General features: G+C 39.8%; 1 protein-coding gene and 1 long non-coding RNA gene across 5 annotated transcripts in view; one reads left to right on the top strand and one right to left on the bottom strand.

Moving 5' to 3' along the window:
* Positions 1-19,040, top strand: part of Myo1d (myosin ID) — a 297,930-nt gene that overhangs the window by 129,695 nt on the left and 149,195 nt on the right. For all 4 annotated transcript variants that reach the window (XR_003949464.1, XM_011249085.2, NM_177390.3 and 1 more), the window contains 2 exons: positions 9,976-10,142; positions 12,280-12,487. Coding sequence is in view for 3 of the 4 variants with exons in the window: in XM_011249085.2 (XP_011247387.1) it covers positions 9,976-10,142; positions 12,280-12,487 (375 nt within the window). In the remaining variant the exon portion in view is untranslated. Of the gene's footprint in view, positions 1-9,975; positions 10,143-12,279; positions 12,488-19,040 lie in introns of those variants that run through there.
* Gm38907 overlaps positions 1-19,040 on the bottom strand; it is a 57,261-nt gene that overhangs the window by 25,696 nt on the left and 12,525 nt on the right. Inside the window, exon 2 of the long non-coding RNA XR_880037.2 lies at positions 10,377-10,453. This is a non-coding gene — a long non-coding RNA (predicted gene, 38907). The remainder of the gene's footprint in view (positions 1-10,376; positions 10,454-19,040) is intronic.

Below are 19,040 nucleotides of genomic sequence, written 5' to 3'. Positions count from 1 at the left end.
TTCACACATTATCTTTCCACGAATCTAGCCCTTCAAAGGATAATAACAGAAAAAAAAAAAAAAAAAACTATACAAGGACAGAAACCACATCCTAGAAAAAGCAAGAAAGTAATCAACAAACCAAAAAGAAGACAGCCACAAGAACAGAATGCCAACTCTAACAACAAAAATAATAGGAAGCAACAATTACTTTTCCTTAATATCTCTTAATATCAATGGGCTCAATTCCCCCAATAAAAAGACATGGACTAACAGACTGACTACACAAACAGGGCCCAACATTTTGCTGCTTACAGGAAACCCATCTCAGGGAAAAAGACAGACACTACCTCAAAATAAAAGGCTGGAAAACAATTTTCCAAGAAAATGGTCTGAAGAAACAAGCTAGAGTAGCCATTCTAATATCGAATAAAATCGACTTCCAACCCAAAGTTATCAAAAAAGACAAGGAGGGACACTTCATACTCATCAAAGGTAAAATCCTCCAAGAGGAGCTCTCAATTCTGAATATCTATGCTCCAAATTCAAGGGCAACCACATTCATTAGAGAAACTTTAGTAAAGCTCAAAGCACACTTTGCACCTCACCCAATAATAGTGGGAGACTTCAACACACCACTTTTATCAATGGTCTGATCTTGGAAACAGAAACTAAACAGGGACACAGTGAAACTAACAGAAGTTATGAAACAAATGGATTTAACAGATATCTACAGAACATTTTATCCTAAAACAAAAGGATATACCTTCTTCTCAGCACCTCATGGTACCTTCTCCAAAACTGACCATATAATTGGTCACAAAACAGGCCTCAACAGACACAAAATTATTGAAATTGTCCCATGCTTCCTAGCAGATCACCATGGACTAAGGCTGATCTTCAATAACAACATAAATAATAGAAAGCCAACATTCACGTGGAAACTGAACAACACTCTTATCAATGATACCTTGGTCAAGGAAGGAATAAAGAAAGAAATTAAAGACTTTTTAGAGTTTAATGAAAATGAAGCCACAACATACCCAAACTTATGGGACACAATGAAAGCATTTCTAAGAGGGAAACTCATAGCTCTGAGTGCCTCCAAAAAGAAACTAGAGAGAGCACACACTAGCAGCTTGCCAACACACCTAAAAGCTCTAGAACAAAAGGAAGCAAATTCACCCAAGAGGAGTAGATGGCAGGAAATAAACTCAGGGGCGAAATCAACCAAGTGGAAACAAGAAGAACTATTCAAAGAATCAACCAAACGAGGAGCTGGTTCTTTGAGAAAATCAGAAAGATAGATAAACCCCTTGCCAGACTCACTAGAGGGCACAGGGACAGCATCCTAATTAACAAAATCAGCAATGAAAAGGGAGACATAACAACAGATCCTGAAAAAATCCAAAATACCATCAGATCCTTCTACAAAAGGCTATACTCAACAAAACTGGAAAACCTGGATGAAATGAACAAATTTCTAGACAGATACCAGGTACCAAAGTTAAATCAGGATCAGGTTAATAATCTAAACAGTCCTATATCCCCTAAAGAAATAGAAGCAGTCATTAATAGTCTCCCACCCAAAAAAAAAAAAAAAAAAAAAAAGCCTAGGACCAGATGGGTTTAGTGCAGAGTTCTATCAGACCTTCAAAGAAGATCTAATTCCAGTTCTGCACAAACTATTCCACAAAATAGAAGGAGAAGGTACTCTACCCAATTCATTCTATGAAGCACAATTACTCTGATACCTAAACCACAGAAAGATTCAACAAAGATAGAGAACTTCAGACCAATTTCCCTTATGACTATCAATGCAAAAATACTCAATAAAATTCTTGCTAACCGAATCCAAGAACACATTAAAACAATCATCCATCCTGATCAAGAAGGTTTTACTCCAGGGATGCAGGGATGGTTTAATATACGGAAATCCATAAACGTAATCCACTATATAAACAAACTCAAAGACAAAACCACATGATCATCTCATTAGACAGGGAGAGAGCATTTGACAAAATCCAACACCCATTCATGATAAAAGTCTTGGAAAGATCAGGATTTCAAGGCCCATACCTAAACATGATAAAATCAATCTACAGCAAACCACTGCCAACATCAAAGTAAATGGTGAGAAGCTGGAAGCAATCCCACTAAAATCGGGGACTAGACAAGGCTGCCCACTTTCTCCATACCTATTCAACATTGTACTTGAAGTCCTAGCCAGAGCAATTTGACAACAAAAGGAGATCAAGGGGATACAAATTGGAAAAGATGAAGTAAAAATATCACATTTTGCAGATGATATGATAGTATATATAAATGACCCTAAAAATTCCACCAGAGAACTCCTAAACCTGATAAACAGCTTCAGTGAAGTAGCTGCATACAAAATTAAATCAAACAAGTCAATGGCCTTTCTCTACACAAAGAATAAACAGGCTGAGAAAGAAATTAGGGAAACAACACCCTTCACAAGAGTCACAAACAATATAAAATACCTTGGTGTGACTCTAACCAAGGAAGTGAAAGATCTGTATGATAAAAACTTCAAGTCTCTGAAGAAAGAAATTAAAGAAGATCTCAGAAGATGGAAAGATCTCCCATGCTCATGGATTGGCAGGATCAATATAGTAAAAATGGCTATCTTGCCAAAAGCAATCTATAGATTCAATGCAATCCCCATCAAAATTCCAACTCAATTCTTCGACGAATTAGAAAGGGCAATCTGCAAATTCATCTGGAATAACAAAAAACCTAGGATAGCAAAAACTCTTCTCAAGGATAAAAGAACCTCAGGTAGAATCACCATGCCTGATCTAAAGCTGTACTACAGAGCAATTGTGATAAAAATGGCATGGTACTGGTATAGCGACAGACAAGTAGACCAATGGAATAGAATTGAAGACCCAGAAATGAACCCACACACCTATGGTCACTTGATCTTTGACAAGGGAGCTAAAACCATCCAGTGGAAAAAAGACAGCATTTTCAACAAATGGTGCTGGCACAACTGGTGGTTATCATGTAGAAGAATGTGAATTTATCCATTCCTATTTCCTTGTACTAAAGTCAAATCTAAGTGGATCAAGGAACTCCACATAAAACCAGAGACAGTGAAACTTATAGAGGAGAAAGTGGGGAAAAACCTCGAAGATATGGGCACAGGGGAAATATTCCTGAATAGAACAGCAATGGTGTGTGCTGTAAGATCGAGAATGGACAAATGGGACCTCATAAAATTGCAAAGCTTCTGTAAGGCAAAAGACACCATCAACAAGACAAAAAGGCCACCAACAGATTGGGAAAGGATCTTTACCTATCCTAAATCAGATAGGGGACTAATATCCAATATATACAAAGAGCTCAAGAAGGTGGACTCCAGAAAATCAAATAATCCCATTAAAAAATGAGGCTCAGAGCTAAACAAAGAATTCTCAACTGAGGAATACGGAATGGCTGAGAAGCACCTGAAAAAATGTTCAGCATCCTTAATCATCAGGGAAATGCAAATCAAAACAACACTAAGATTCCACCTCACACCAGTCAGAATGGCTAAGATCAGAAATTCAGGTGACAGCATATGCTGGCAAGGATGTGGAGAAAGAGGAACACTCCTCCATTGTTGGTGGGATTGCAAGCTTGTACAACCACTCTGGAAATCAGTCTGGTGGTTCCTCAGAAAATTGGACATGGTACTACTGGAGGATCCCGCAATACCTCTCCTGAGCATATATCCAGAAGATGTTCCAACTGGTAAGAAAGACACACGTTCCACTATGTTCATAGCAGCTTTATTTATAATAGCCAGAAGCTGGAAAGAACCTAGATGCCCCTCAACAGAGGAATGGATACTGGATACAGAAAATGTGGTACATTTACGCAATGGAGTTACTATTCTGCTATTTAAAAGAATGAATTTATGAAATTTCTAGGCAAATGGATGGACCTGGAGGGCATTATCCTGAGTGAGGTAACCCAATCACAAAAGAACTCACATGATATGTACTCACTGATAAGGGGATATTAGCCCAGAAACTTAGAATATCCAAGATGCAAGTTACAATTTTTGAAACACATGAAACTCAAGAAGAAGGAAGACCAAAGTGTGGACACATTGCCCCTTCTTAGAATTGGGAACAAAACATCCATGGAAGGAGTTACATAGACAAAGTTTGGAGCTGAGACAAAAGGATGGACCATCTAGAGACTGCCATATCAGGGGATCCATCCCATAATCAGCCTCCAAACGCTGACACCATTGCATACCCTAGCAAGATTTTGCTGAAAGGACCCTGATATAGCTGTCTCTTGTGAGACTATGCCGGGGCCTAGCAAATGCAGAAGTGGATGCTCACAGTCAGCTATTGGATGGAATACAGGGCCCCCAGTGGAGGAGCTAGAGAAAGTACCCAAGGAGCTAAAGGGATCTGCAACCCTATAGGTGGAACAACAATATGAACTACCCAGTACCCCCCGGAGCTCGTGTCTCTAGCTGCATATGTATCAGAAGATGGCCTAGTCGGCCATCAGTGGAAAGAGAGGCCCATTGGTTGTGCAAACTTTATATGCCTCAGTACAGGGGAACGCCAGGGCCAAGAAGTGGGAGTGGGTAGGTAGGGGAGTGGGGGGGGTTGGGGGGACTTTTGGGATAGCATTGGAAATGTAAATGAGGAAAATACCTAATAAAAAAAACTTACTTAGAACAAATGCCCAACAAGTAAACTAGGCCCTCTCTTTCCTTTTTTAACTTTTTAGAAATAAAGAATAACAAAGTGAAAAAAAAAATGCATTAACTTCTAGGTAACGCATGCACCATTTGGCGTACTTTTACAAATTACATTTTCCACTTAAAACCTAGGGAGACAGGTTAAGAAAATGAGATCACTATGAACTCCATCAGTTTAGCTTTTATACAACACCAAGTTCGTCAAATTTAGGATTGCTTAGGCTGAGTCAGTCTTGATATTTATAAGTGAGAGAGGAGGTGGCATTTATAAGCTGAGACAGGGTGCTGATTAAATATAGAAAAAGTATTCCCACTAGATTCTTTATTCAGTCACTTACATCACGAGGCAGGAGGAAAGGGCTTCCCCACTTGTTGGTTGGCTGGTAGTGTCTCATGGTGGTGTTTCTGCTTCCTGTGTGCTAGTGCTCAGTGCTGATGTGATTCCACTTATCTGATCAATAAAGTCTCACGTGCGGCCTCAAATGACTCCTTGCATTGATTGCTGAGTCCATGTCACTACATGTATACGCAATTCAAAGTATTTCCTAGTTCATCTCATAATTCAGACCTCTGAGTCATTCAGTAGTATGTTTCTTAATTCCCAAGCATGAAGGTTTTCTTTGCTTTGAATATTTTGTATTCACATCTTTCTTTTTTTATTATTAAATATTTTCTTCATTTACATTTCAAATGTTATCCCAAAAGTCCCCTATACCCTCCCCCCACCCTGCTCCTCAACCCACCCACTCCTGCTTCCTGGCCCTGGCATTCCCCTGTACTGGGGCATATGATCTTTGCAAGACCAAGGGCCTCTCCTCCCATAGGTGGCCGACTACGCTCTCCTCTGCTATATATGCAACTAGAGGCACAGCTCTGGGTGGTGGGGGGCGGGATACTGGTTAGTTCATATTGTTGATCCTTGTATAGGGTTGCAGACCCCTTTAGCTCCTTGGGTACTTTCTCTAGCTACTTCATTAGGGGCCCTGTGTTCCATCCAATAGATGACTGTGAGCATCCACTTCTGTATTTGCCAGGCACTGGCATAGCCTCACAAGAGATAGCTATATCAGGGTCCTGTCAGCAAAATCTTGCTGGCATATGCAATAGTGTCTGGGTTTGGTGGTTGTATATGGGATGGATCCCAGGGTGGGGCAGTCTCTGGATGATCTTTCCTTCAGTCTCAGCTCCAAACTTTGTCTCTGTAACTCCTTCCATGGGTATTTTGTTCCCCATTCTAAGAAGGAACAAAATATCCACCCTTTGGTCTTCCTTCTTGAGTATTCACATCTTTCTGTTGGTTGAGCCACTTGCCTGTTGGAAACATTCCTTCCTTCCCTCCTCATTTTTATTTGTAAGTCTGCTTTGTGTAAATATTACAAATATGAAAACATGTTTTTACTAGTGTTTGTATGGCTTCTTTTTAGCTCTTGGAGATTTATTTCCTTATTTCACTGACTCTGCGTGTACATGAGTGTGTGTGTGTGTGTGTGTGTGTGTGTGTGTGTGTGTGTGTGTGTGTAGTACATGTCTGCAGAATACCCAGCAGAAGCAATGTAATGAAGAAAAGTTCATTTGGGTTCATTGTTTTTTGAAGATTCAGTCCATCGTGGCGGAAAAGGCTTGGTACTGCAGACTAGTTCACATCATGGAGAGCCAGAGGCAGGGAGGGAAGATGAATGCTGATACTCAGGTCTCCATTTCCTGTTCCCCTTTTACTCTACCCAGAGCCCCAGCCACTATGATGGTACTGCCACATTCCAGCCTGATCTTACCATAATGACTTGCAGAACCGTAATCCTTACCATTAATTCTTTGCAAAACTGTCCCTTCAGACACAGACGTGTACTACATCAATTTCCTAGGTGGTTCTACATGTGGTCAATCTGACATTAAAGAGGAAATAATCACACTACATAATAACAGAGATGACTCTATGCCGATTCTGTATAGTGTTACATCAGCACCAGAACATGCTGGTAGACCTAAAACCACTTTGATACTTATTGTGCTTGATGCTACTTGTCTAGGTTTATTCCCCAAGTAGTGAGAACTTCTATGCCAAAAGGCTCACCAAAGACCTTCACTAAATAGTGACCTCTCCTCCTTCCCCATGGCACTAAGTCTTTTCAAAGTTAATCAATACTCTGTGTAAAAACTATTACCAACTCTGGCTACTTTTAAAAGTAGGATTCTGCATAAACGTAATAATATTCATCCTCTGATTAAATATACAAAAATATTTAAAATATAAGTATTGATATTTCAGGATTGGCTAGCATACCAGTGTGTGTGTGTGTGTGTGTGCGCGCGCGCGTGTGTGTGTGTGTGTGTGTGTGTGTGTGTGTGTGTGTGTTTGTTTGTTTTTGAGACTGGGACTCACTGCCTAGTTTTGGCTGGTCTGGAACTCGATATGTAGACCAGGCTGCCTTCAAACTCAGAAAGATCTACCAGCCTCTGCTTCCTGAGTGCTGGGATTAAAGACATGGGCCAACAAGCCTGTAGTCAGTTATCTCTTGATGCATATGCCTTGATGCATAACAAATTACTCTGAAATATAGTGCTTAAGAGAACCCAGCTTGGAAATGTAAATGAGCTAAATGCCTAATAAAAAATGGGAAAAAAAAAAAAAGAGAACCCAGCTTATCCCCATGATTGAATTATTCCCCATGATTCAATGAGCTGGCTGGGTAATTCTGCTAGGCTCAACAAGCAGAGGTCAGGATGTCAGGGATGGGCAGTCTAATGAGTGAATGACTATGGCCTGACTCTCTAATCATGATTGAGTATCTTATTCATGTAGTGTTTGGCTTCTTTACATGCTAGAGAGGCAGTGTCTCTCTCTCTCATGGCGACCTCTTCCAATGTCCCTTAGTATCACTTCTGCTGTATTGTATTGGTAAAGCAAGTCACAAAGCCAGCCCAGATCCAGAGACTCCTACCTCTTAGTGGCTTATGCTACAAATATCATGGTCATGTCACTCTTCCATAGATGAACAAGACCAAAATAAAGACAGGTATGCTAGACAGAATAGTGGCCCTACCTGGTAGCACCAATCCTTATACCTACTAGGTAATGTGTAATTTATTTCCCTCTGACACTACTAGCCAAATTGTCATCTGGTCCAACAAGTTAAAAGGCAAAGTTGCTAATAAGATTGATGTTGATTTCAAATGCCATCTTCAAGTGAGGTCTCTGGAACCCACTTCCGTATGACTTGGATACGATTTTTGAAGTTTTCTTAATTGTTCTTTACATTTAATAATTTGTTAGAATGATTCACAGAACTATAAATTCTATCCCTATAGTAACAGTTTTATTATGAAGGATACAAACAACCAGATGAAAAGATAAATAAGCTGACAAAGGCTGGAAGTAGGGTCTGAGTGCAGTGGCTTTCTGTCCCCAAGGAGTAAGAGGGTACCATTCACCCAATACATCAATACATCCTCCAAGCCCAAGTGTTGTGAGTTGTTAATCAGAGTTTTATTATATAGGCATGACCGATTAAATCATTGGCTGCATAATTTACTCTTCATGCCTTTTATTATGCTATATTTACTTTGCTTGTTGTTATTTCATAGATTCCTTACTTAGGAATCCATGTAACTGTGTTACACAGAAAAGGTGAAATCAAGGTCTTACTAGCATTCCTTAAAGTTAGTGATTATCCAAGGATATCTGGGTTCTTTCAGTATATAATTACTTAGCCCTTTGGTAGGGAAAGGGAGACAAAAGAGTCAGAAGCAGAAAGCTGACATGAGAAGACCCAGCCATTGCTGTATGAGAGATTGAGTCTCATTGTTGTAACAGAATAACTGACATAACAACTTGAAAGGAGGCAAAATGTATTTAGGTTCTTGGTTTTTCTTCCATTGTGACAAGAAGAGCATGGTAGAGCAGAGCAATTGATATCGTGGCAGCCAGGATGTGGCATGGGGCTATGGGTAGTCCCCTTCCCCTTTGTGCCAGCCAAGCCTCCAGCCTCTAAGGTTGTGCTGCTCACATTTCCCTTTGTTAATCCTCTCGGAGTATTCTCAGAGATAGTGAAGAAGTGCACTTAACTAATCTAGATGCATCTCAGTCCAGTCAAGTTAACAATCACAATTTACCATCGCACCAGAAAAGATAAACAAGCTATCTCCAAGGTCCTTCTGAAAGTAATAACTCTATATCACCATGACTTTAACTGTTGAAACCCATCTTAGACTTCTAACCTCCACAGCTGTGAGATAATAAAATAATATTTTAAGCCACTAAATTTGTCATAATCTGCTGCATCAACAATAGGAAGCTAATGCAGTAGGATTTGCAAAGAAGGAAGAAAACAACTTTATTTTTATGGTGCGGGAGCATAATGAATATATAATTATAGCTTCTTTTTTAGGTATTGAAAACTTTTTTAAAGTATAAATCAGTTCACATTCTTCAAAACTCTCCTACTTCGTAAATCATTTGCTACTCTTTGCCATCTCAAATCCTCCATGATGCCCAAAATTACCTAATATAACTATGGAGGACTCTATCTTAATTAGGTGCATCTGTGTGTCTGATGGATAATGGATTCAGAGAAGAGAAAGACAGTCACTATTCTTACAAGTAGGATATATTTGACCTCTTAAATTCATCCAGTGATAATTTATTCATTATCCTCGGTGTACCAGGATCTATGCCAAACATGGCTTTATATTTAACAGGAGTTGAGATCTAATGCCTGGTACAAAATGTAATTGACAGAGGGGAGAATTTTTGGTGGGGCTTTTTCATAGAATCTCTAATGCTGATTGATGGCTTTAAAATGTTTCTCTTACCCATAAAGTTTCATGTCTTTCAGAAGCACAAACTAGTGCAACAAGGGCAAAGATATAATGATATAAGGGCAATGGCTGACACTCAGGGAGCTACTTCACGACTCCTAGGCCTGATCTTCTCCATCGCACCATGTTCTCCATCACAGTTGATCTTTACCACAGCTGCTGCATTCTCTTCTTTTGATTGATTCCTTCAGCTATTTGTAATCCTAATTTTTTGCTCCTTGGCTTTAACCCCTTTCTGTTGTTTCTGATGAGTCTTAAAGAGTAGAATATAAACCGCTTGATTCCATGAGAACCGCTTTGAATTGAGGCAGGAAGGAAGAACGCTTCATTTACAGGTGTGTGCCCCAGTGGTCAGAGGCGCTGAGATTAGTGTGGCACAGTTGGCACTAATGACACGCTGGCACCCTTGTCTGGGCCTGACTTCTGTCACTGCTTATGTATTCCTTTAGGAGCCGTACTATGTGCGTTGCATCAAACCCAATGACAAGAAGTCCCCACAGATATTTGACGATGAGCGCTGCCGCCATCAGGTAGAATACCTGGGGCTGCTGGAGAATGTGAGAGTGCGCCGGGCAGGGTTTGCCTTCCGCCAGACCTACGAGAAGTTTCTTCACAGGTAAGGGTGGAGTACACAGCAGAACCTAACAGCACTCAGAATTACCATGAAACAGCAGCCCACATTAGGCCATCTGCAAGCATCTATTAAGTGAACAGAAAAGTCAAGGAAATTGCACATATGAGAAGTTATTCTCCAGAGTCCACATTGTCCCTGAGTTTGTAGCTTATAAGCCATGGAAGAAAATTCAGTCATATTGATGGAAATGTGAGGAACATGGATTTGGAATCTTACCCAGGACTCTACTGTAATACTTCCTTCCCACTTGTTCCTGAGCCAGATGTTTCACTTCTTTGATCTTATTTCTGCATCTATAAAATGAATATTAAAATGAATTAAGAAAAAGTTCAAGTCCCTGGAACATAATAGATATTCACTATTACTATGGCTGCTGATACAGGAGCTGTCATTATCCTAAGTTAAACACCGAGGTTGTGAAATTAGACTAACTGGTGTGAATCTTGGATTTACCACTAGATGACTGGGATAAAGGACATACGGCACTTAGGGCAGCTCCTAGCTGGAGGAGTCACTGAGTGTGAAATGCTGCTGCTGTTGATTCAGGGATGGCAATGAGTGACTCTTGGCAACCGGGAGCAGGGAAATGTTTTCTTTTTCATCAGTTTAATTATTTGAAATATCTATATTTAAACATTTTCAACATTCTGGACTATAGATCTCTCTCACACACACAAAGTGAGTATATAAATATATAGGACTTAAACCAGGGGTTGGAAAGGTGGCTCAGTGCTTAAGTGCACTTGCTGTTCTCCGTGCTGTGTGACCTACATGGGTGTGATGGTTTGAGTAAGCACGGCCTCCATAGGCTTGTATGTTGGCATGCTTAGGAAGTGGTGCTACTTGAAAGGATTAGGAGGAGGAGGTGGAGTGTTCTCAAGGAACATGGTCCAGCTACGTAGTTCCTGTGTGTACACTCTGAGAATCAGAAATGTTCCCAGGAAACATGTTAGGGAATCAGCCCAGGCGCCCACCAAGAGGAGGATGCATCCAGAACATGGATAGATAGAGTTCCTTTTCAGAAGTTGGATGGAACTGTAGATGATTATGTTGAGTGAAATAACCCACGCTTGAAAAGAGAAGTGTTTCTGTTTCCTCTCATCTGTGGAATCTTGGGAGAAGGTATGAAAGCAGAAAGAAAACTAGGAGAAGGAGATCAAAGTCTACTGTACTCCGTATAAAAGAGTCTCAGTGAACCCTGTTGTTTTATTCAACTAATATGTACTCGTTAAATTGTCTTAAATAAGAAAAGCATGTGACTACCAGGAGGAAGCACCAGCCAAATACCCTGTAACCTGAGTGATGTGAAGAGAATCTCTGTAAAGTTCAGGTTCAGTATCAGAGAACAATGGCTGATTTAGCTGCACATTAGTGCTGCATAGAGTATGGGGACATCACTGTGCAGGCAGGGTTTTTAGATGCTCTCCCTCCTGCCATGGACTCATACCATGTGTGACTCCCTAAAATGTCTGCAGACACTCACGACTGCTTGCAGCAAAACAGACTATGATAGAAGTGGTGGAATGTCACCTTGAGGTTGAGATGTGTGACTTCTGTCTTACACTTGCAAAAAAGCTGTGGATTAAGGAGTGGCTTTGAGACAGACTCAAATAGCAAGGTGCTGTTTAGCTGTAGAATGCAATTCATTCTCATGGGTTGACCCAACACTGCTTAATTTTCTCCTAGGTTTAAGAGTTTATGCAAAGATTCATTTGATTCCTTTGAAGAGAGTCCTTTATTCATGAGCATTGTCAGTTCTGTTCTTCCTCACTGTGCTAATTAGACCTCCAGTGTTGAGAACCCGTGATGGTAGCATCCTCGTCTTGTGTCTCTAAAGAGAGTGCTTCCTAGGTCACCTGCTTACAGATGATATTTGCTATACATTTGTGGCAAGTGGCCTTCCAAAGACTAAGGAAGGCCTAATATTTAGCCTCAGTTTAGTAAGAATTATTATCATGAAGGAGTGTTTTAGTGAAGAGATTTTCTTTTTCATCTTATCAGGCTGATGAAATTCACATCTCATAACAGTTGGCTAAACTTTTGTTGAGAAGATTTTCTGTTGGACGACACTACTTTTTTTTCCATTCTTTGATTTGTGCTGTCTTCTTTCCTCACCTAGGTACAAGATGATCTCTGAGTTCACCTGGCCTAACCATGACCTTCCTTCAGACAAAGAGGCTGTCAAGAAACTCATAGAGCGATGTGGCTTTCAGGATGACGTAGCTTATGGGAAGAGCAAAATTTTCATTCGAACACCCCGTACACTGTTCACCCTGGAAGAACTTCGTGCCCAGATGCTCGTCAGGGTTGTCCTCTTCCTACAAAAGGTAACTTCATGTTTTATAGGCAAGAAGGTCAAAACTTCACTAAATGTTTTTCTTTATTCAAGAAATGTGATACAGTGTATGGTATAGTGTGGGGTCTTTGAGCACTTCACCTTTTTCTCCCTTCCCACACGCAAAACTTATTTGGCTGTGCCACTCCAAAACTTGAAAGCTATTTTGTCCTCTGATGTTTAAAGTTAAGGATCCTGTTGGCCTACTTTTGCAGTTCAACATTTTTTTCCTCAGTTTAAATGCTTAAAGGACTTTTTTTTTTTTAAAATCTTGTATTTCACCCCCTGGCAGTGGACAAAGAGACACCTTGGTGGTGGTAGTGTTCTTAGTCAAGGGTGGGGCAGATGACAGTCCTTTGTTCATCCTAGCTTGATGCCTGTCTTAGAGGCCAAAGCTTTTTCATGCCTAGGGCACATGAAAATCATATATTTCAAAAATTGTACCAATATGTTTGTAACCATCCCATAAGTAATCCTTCCCCCACCACTACCTCCGAGGTGGATGCTGAGTCCACACTCATTGGCTCACACCTCTCCTCACTGATCTGCTCCAGGCTGCCTTCTCATTGCATGCATGTATTTGTTCTTCTTATCCCCATGCCTTTTCATCAAAACTTCCACAATAATAAAGAAATGTTATATATGTGAACAAGGCCTAGTGGCTCACACTTGGGATCCTAGCACTCAGGAAACTGAGGCAAGAGGATCACCATGTTTGAAACAAGCCTAAACTACATGATCAGTCTGAGCCACAGAGAAAGTCCTTGTCTCAAACATGAGTGTGTGTGTGCACATACTTCTATGAAGAAGTTCGGGGCCATAGCATGTATATAATTGGTATGGCCAGGTTCCTATTCAGAGCAACAACCAATTGTACAACCACTACCTCCTTGTTATCCGCATGAGAGTGACTGTGTACCCATATTCCTACCAGTATGATCTTGCTCCCTACATTTTATCAGACTGATGAGTACAATGATAAGTATTTCAGAGTTGTTTTAGGTTCTATTTACCTGGTTACTGTTGAACTTGAACATTTCAGTAATTGATTGTTTGGGGAGGGGAATTACTGCAAATTGCCTATTTATATTTCTTTGTAATATTTTTATTCTTTGAAAATTTCATGCAATGCATTTTCAGCACACACACACATGCATACACACCCATGTACACAGACACACACACCATATTCAATCATCATCAACTTCTCTCCTTACCTCCCTTCCTACCCCGACAACCTTTCCTTTGAACTGTGAGATTACTTTTTTTCTTATTTTTCATACCTATCAGGCCCAGTTTGTGTGTGGCCTAGGGAGTCTTAACCTACATTGATATGTGGTCAGTCTATCAGGCCACATCACTGAAGGAACCATCTCTCCTCCCAGCAGCTATCAAAGGCTATTAGCTCCTCAGCAAGTGATAGAATTGCACATCTACCTTCCTTAGTGCTGAAATTATGTTTGGGTATAGCTTGCAAAGGTCTTCCACACACCGTCACATATATTACGTTCGTATGTACATTTATCCTGTTGGATCTGGAAAACATTGTTTCTTTGATATTATCAACAACCTCTGGTTCTCACAATCTTTTGGCCACCTCTTCTACAAAGATTCCTGAACCTTGGAGGGAGTGGTGTGATACAAATGTCTGACTTAGAGATAAGCATTCTGCAGCCTTTATTTTTACATGTTAGTCAGTTAGGGGCCTCAGCACTAGTTTCATCTACTGCAAGGAGTTTCTCTGATGAGAACTGAGATACTCTAAAGGTATAGCAGTGAGTCATTGGAAATCAATTTAATACTCTGTCTATTTAGCAGATTAATAGTATCGGGTTTTCCCCTAGGGACTATGACCTATCTATCCACAGGTTGTTGGTTCCTATAGTAGTGCCAGATATGGGTTCCATCTCATAGAGCAGGCCTTTGATCCAATCAGAAAGTTGTTGATCTTGTCTCTAGCTGCATATGTATCAAAAGATGGCCTAGTCGGCCATCACTGCAAAGAGAAGCCCATTGGACTTGCAAACTTTATATGCCCCAGTACAGGGGAACGCCAGGGCCAAAAAGGGGGAGTGGGTGGGTAGGGGAGTGGGGGTGGGTGGGTATGGGGGACTTTTGGTATAGCATTGGAAATGTAAATGAGCTAAATACCTAATAAAAAATGGGAAAAAAAAACAGTCATGACTATTACACCAGTGCGCCTATGTTGTCAGGCTAGCTGTTGTCAGGCCAGGCTCACAGGGTTCGTGCTTGGTGAGGCTGATGCTTGCTCTTGTCCTCTGGCATCGTGCATAGCGCTTCCAGGACTGTGACACCAGGCTATAGAAATGGAGCTTACAAGGTAGTACCAGCTTGATGTCCCCATGTCCTGGGACTCAAGAATGTAGTGTCTTCAGCAGTAGGGTCTTACTGGTAAGTTCTGGGGGATAGCCAGGAGCGCTGGCAATAGCCTGTAATGCTTGGGGAGTCTGTGTGACCCCAACAGCCAGCTCTAAAAGAGTTAACCTATTCCTGGTCCTGAGTTTTTTATTTGCTAGCATAAAGTATATGTTTGGGGCATTATCTCCCTATTGTGGGTATAATTCCAATAAACTACTTCATATATATATAGTTATACATTTTATGAAGCTTCTATTGTTTTAGGTCTTTTGTTCATTTTTCTTCAAGTTGGTGTCTTCTTGATAATAAGTAAGAATTCCTTGAATCCAATTCTTAACATGGCCTTATAGCCACTTTTGACATTATAAATATAGTCTCCTATTTTATTTTATAGACATTAAAATGAAATGTATCTATATAATATGCTTTGTTGAACACGGGTTCTTTAATTTTATACTTTTACATATTATTCTTTATACTCTAGGCTTTTGAATTTCACTTGAGAAGAATTCCCTTGTCACAAAAATATTATGTCTTCTTTCAAGAATTAGATGAATTTCTCTCTTACATTTAGGTCTTTAATTCTTTTGTAATATATCTATTAAATGGTTTCACATGGGAATACAATTTGTTTTTCTTTCATATGGTTGGCCCATCTTCTTCTTGTGAGGTAAGCCCATCAGAGACCACCACAAGAACACTCTGAAAGACAAAAAGCAAGTCTTTATTGCCAGCTGGGGGCTGCATGGAGAACTTGTCCAGATTACGCAGCCCCATGCCTTACAGCCTTTGGTCTTTTCTGCAATAAACGGCATCCTGGTTGTCACACTTCCATTAGTAAGAAGCAGAACAACTCAAAAGCTAAAAGGCAAGGTTAATACATTTAGAGTATTTCCTGGAACTACGGGCCAGGTCTTTGATGAACTAAGTCATTGCTCCTAGGTTGGCAAGTATTAGGACCTGCATGCTGGGTTTCAAGGTCAGGATGGTTCCTCTAACATGGCATCTGTTATACTAAGGTCTTGGCCTCATACATTCTCACACTATCTCCTGCATATTCCTTTTCCTTTGATTTTTGGAGCTACTTATAACTCGTGTTGAATATACTGTTTTCCCTGGTGCTTGGTTCTGTTCTAGTTTTTGTATTTGTCTTTCTTTATATTAATCCCACACAGCTTTTACCACAGTATGTCTTAGTACCCAGCTTCTTAAGTTGTGAGTTATAACCCGGATGTGACTAAGTAACTGAGTGTGGGGGTGCAAAACCTTTGGTGACACTAAAAGGTTTCTGAACATGCAGTGACCAAAAATGAACTCAGAATCACTCTGAGGTGTTTGAGGCAAGGCTCACTCATGTTACATTGTAAACGTTACTGCAGCTTTGACTCAGAACACCTAACATGCCCACATTGCGGTATCCAAGCTATTCCAGCACCAGCCAATGTGCAGCAATACCTTAGGCCAGATTTGAAATCACCGTGTGCTGTGAATTGTAGTCAGTGTCACAGTGCATTTTGCTGCCCTTACAGAAACACAGACAATATTTTCACACTGTCACTCTTCAGTGTGTGTTGAATTAGTGTATTCTTAGATTGCATTCTGGTAGGATGTTTGACCTTAGAAATTGCTGTTTGGGTGGCTGATTTTTCTTTAAAAAAATATGGTTAATGCTGGGTATAATGGTACCACACCTTTAATCTCAACACTTGGGAGGAAGAGTCAGGTGGATCTTTTGTCCTGGGCTACACAGAGAAACTTTGTCTTGAAAAACAAAAACAACAAAAAATGGTAAATGAACTTTGGTTCCTTATGTGTATTTCATTAGTATGCTAATTTCCTTCCACCTTTAATAAATGACAAAATATACGTATCCCAGAGCGTTGTTTTAAAATAAATTTCTTTGTTGTTTGCTATTATTAAATGTTTGAGTGTGTGTGTGTGTGTGTGTGTGTGTGTGTGTGTGTGTGTGTGTGTGTAACTTTCTCAGGTGAAGAAGGTTTACAGTAGGGAACATTGAAGGAACCCTGCCTTGATGTATTGTAGGATAAACTACCTTCTATGCTTTTCTTTACTGAGATAGATTGGTCTATACCTTTATCCTGCAATAAAAATTTTAATGTGTGTAATAGGTTCATTAAGCATAACAGTAATCTTTATTAGAATTGCATTGAATTTACCGACTCTCTTAAAATGATTAACATTTGTGCAGTGTTAAGTGATCTATTGTGAGTACAAAATAGGTTTATTAAATAAATCTTCATTGGTCTTTAAACCAAAAGAGGTCTTAGGATTCATGATTAATTCATAGATACTTTACTATTTTCATGCTAATGGATTTATTATATTTTCTACATAGTAATGTTGGTTCAGAGAATAATATTGTTTTATGTTGGGTTTTCTGCATCAAGAATGAAACATTCATTTTTTTCTTTTCTTTCTTTCTTTTCGAGACAGGGTTTCTCTGTGTAGTCCTGGCTATCCTGGAACTCACTTTGTAGACCAGGCTGGCCTGGAACTCAGAAATCTGCCTGCCTCTCCCCCCACCCGCTCCAATGCTGGGATTAAAGGCATGCGTCACCATTGCCTGGCAAAATGAGACATTTCTTAATTCATATTTGTAACTCATTTTCCTGGCTATGCAGACATAAAATTATCTCTTACCTTATAGTTACCAATGTGTTTCTGAGTCTTGGTCTCTATTCATTTTGCATGGAATGCAAAATCACTTTTAAACTAGACTACAAAATTCTGTTTAATCTCAAACAATTTCTTTGTACTAATTGCATTTTGGGTATTGTCTTTGCCCACTTCTGTCCTCCTTCTTATGAGTGACTATGACTTTGGGTCTTTATTTTCTGAAACACTGAACTATTTCCATGCACCTATCACAGATCCTCAAGTCCTTTCCCCTTGCTTCTCAGTGCTCATGTTTGAGGGAGCTTCATGGTGGTGATGGACTGACCGGTTGGTGGTTTTCTTGGTTAGTTTCTTTGAAGCAGGATCTGGCTATGTAGCTCAGGCTTGAGTTCATCATGGTCATCCCACTTCTGCCTTCCTAGTTCTGGGGAAAGTGTGTGCCCATGCCCACCTGTCTGTTGTGATTCTCTTGCTAATTTTTGTCTTCTTTTAGACCTGATACTGTATTTGATCTGTCCTTTGAAACAATCTAACCATCATTGAAGTTAGTCTGTTCAGGTTCACTTCCTTAGGAAGACATCTGGAAGGGACATTTGTGTGAGCATGACTCAGTAATTGTGTTGAGGCTGTGTGTTTCCTTTTGTTTGTTGTTATGCTTGCCTTTACTTGAGACGGGTTTAGTATGTAGGCCAAGCTAACTTGATACTCAGTTGCACAGATATTGGGACTATAGGCATGTGCCACCTTGGCAGTTAGCTTTCTCTTGATCTTTATGATGACCTGTGAGTTTTTATTATCTGTTGTAGAATCAGTTTTGATAATTTTTTTCCTTAGAAAATCATCCAGGTCCTTAAATTTAATTGAGTAGACTTGAACCTGTTTTTCTTCAGATTCTTCACTCTCTGTCTGCAGTCAACTCCTTCTTATGCTCACTGTGTTCTCTCCTCAGCTTTAGTTTTGATTGTTGGCCCCCAAGGACCAGGTTTCCAACTTACTTATTCTGTAATTTTATCTTATCAAGTCTTTTTAACCTGAAACAGAAGTGAAAGTGTCTTACTCCAATTTCTTTCCCATGTGTTAATGACAAACTATGAAAGTTGTTCTGGGATCTGCTTTTCCTCTATACAAGACTAGCTATTACATATGTGTGTGTGTATGTGTGTGTGTGTGTGTGTGTTGTATGTGTGTATGTGTGTATATATATATATATATATATTGTGTGTGTGTATATATATTGTGTATATATATATATATATTGTGTGTATATATATAGTGTGTATATATATATATTGTGTGTGTGTGTATATATATATATATATATATATATTTAGAGAGAGAGAGAGAGAGAGTGTGTGTTGGATTCCTTTGTTCCCAGTAGTTGATTTTTTTTAGGTTTTGGTTTTAGTTTGTTTATTTGTTTGTTTTTAAGATAATCACTTTAGCATAGGAGCACATAACTGTGATCTCAGTACTTGGAAGACAGAGGTAGGAGGTTCACAAGTTTGAGGCAAGCCTGGGCTACGTAATGA

Source organism: Mus musculus, chromosome 11 (assembly GCF_000001635.26).
Source record: "Mus musculus strain C57BL/6J chromosome 11, GRCm38.p6 C57BL/6J".
Classification (NCBI taxonomy): Eukaryota; Metazoa; Chordata; class Mammalia; order Rodentia; family Muridae; genus Mus; species Mus musculus.
Note: the sequence above shows the minus strand (reverse complement) of the source record. Positions and strands in the feature narration are given on the sequence as shown.